This window comes from Vicia villosa, unplaced genomic scaffold, assembly GCF_029867415.1.
Source record: "Vicia villosa cultivar HV-30 ecotype Madison, WI unplaced genomic scaffold, Vvil1.0 ctg.002222F_1_1, whole genome shotgun sequence".
Classification (NCBI taxonomy): domain Eukaryota; kingdom Viridiplantae; phylum Streptophyta; class Magnoliopsida; order Fabales; family Fabaceae; genus Vicia; species Vicia villosa.
Genome location: NW_026705868.1, coordinates 37,459 through 38,971, shown reverse-complemented (window position 1 = coordinate 38,971; position 1,513 = coordinate 37,459). Strand labels below are relative to the sequence as shown.

Genomic DNA, 1,513 nt, shown 5'->3' with positions numbered 1-1,513 from the left:
GATATCTGTTTTAGAAAATGGTGATGTGTTCTGTTAAGATACGAAAGACTAAGAGGCATTTGAATGAACCGTGTGTCTTGTAAAGCACTACGGAGACTTTATTATATATAGAGAGATTACAGCTAATTACATAATATAGTCGATGTGGGACTATTCTATATACAAATATTCTTAACACTATATTTACAAATATCAACACTCCCCCTCAAGCTTGAGCATATAAGTCAAATGCATCAAGCTTGCCACATATATAATTAGTTCTGGGACTTCGTAGGGATTTTGTAAACACATCTGCTAATTGATCATTGGAGTTGACAAAACTTGTAACAATTTCGCCTGATTCAATCTTCTCTCTGACAAAGTGACAGTCTATCTCAATATGTTTGGTTCTTTCATGAAAGACTGGATTTAAAGCAATGTGCAATGCAGCTTGATTATCACAAATAAGTGTCATTGATTCTTCAATTTGAAGTTCTTTGAGTAACTGTTTTAACCAAATGAGTTCGCATGTTGCCATTGCCATGGCCCTATACTCTGCCACGGCACTTGATCTTGCAACTACATTTTGTTTCTTACTTTTCCAAGATATAAGGTTTCCTCCAACAAGTACACAATACCCAGAAGTGGATCGTCTATCAATGGGTGACCCTGCACAATCAGCATCAGAGTATCCAACTATCTGAGTATGTGCTTTATCTTCATACACGAGACCTTTTCCTGGAGCACACTTGATGTATCTCAGAACCCGGACAACAGCATCCATGTGTTCTTGGAAAGGAGAATTTAAGAACTGGCTTACCACACTAACTGCAAAAGAGATGTCCGGACGAGTGACTGTGAGATAATTCAACTTTCCAACCAATCTTCTATACCTTCCTGGATCAGATAGAGGCTCCCCCTGATTGGGTAGCAATTTGACACTTGGATCCATAGGAGTATCAGCTGGTTTAGCGTTCAACAACCCTGTTTCTTGCAAAATATCCATAGCATATTCCCGCTGGGATATCACCAAGCCATCTTTAGATTGGGCCACCTTAATTCTCAAGAAATAGCGGAGTTTACCAAGATCTTTTGTTTGAAATTGATTCGAGAGATGTTGTCTCAACTGGAGTATTCCTTGATGATCACTGCCAGTTATCACAATATCATCCACATATACAATAAGATAGATACACCCTTGGGCAGAGTGACGATAAAACACAGAGTGATCACCTTCACTACGGACCATACTAAATTGTTATACTACAGTGTTGAATCTGCCAAACTAAGCTCTCGGAGACTGTTTAAGACCATAAAGAGACTTGTGTAGCCTACAAACCATTTGTGAGGACTCCCCCTGAGCAACAAACCCAGGTGGTTGCTCCATATATACTTCCTCTTCAAGATCACCATGTAAAAAGGCATTTTTGATGTCAAGTTAATGAAGAGGCCAGTGTCGAATGGCTGCAATGGCTAGAAGAAGTCGAACAGATGCCATCTTGGCTACAGGCGAGAAAGTATCACTATAATCCAA

The 1,513-nt window shown here is 39.5% G+C and overlaps 1 protein-coding gene across 1 annotated transcript; it reads right to left on the bottom strand.

Moving 5' to 3' along the window:
• Positions 1-205: 205 nt before the first annotated feature.
• Positions 206-1,228, bottom strand: LOC131638220 (uncharacterized mitochondrial protein AtMg00810-like). Its single transcript, XM_058908768.1, has one exon. The coding sequence runs from the start codon at positions 1,226-1,228 to the stop codon at positions 206-208; it is 1,023 nt and encodes a 340-aa protein (XP_058764751.1).
• Between the last annotated feature and the right edge of the window lie 285 nt (positions 1,229-1,513).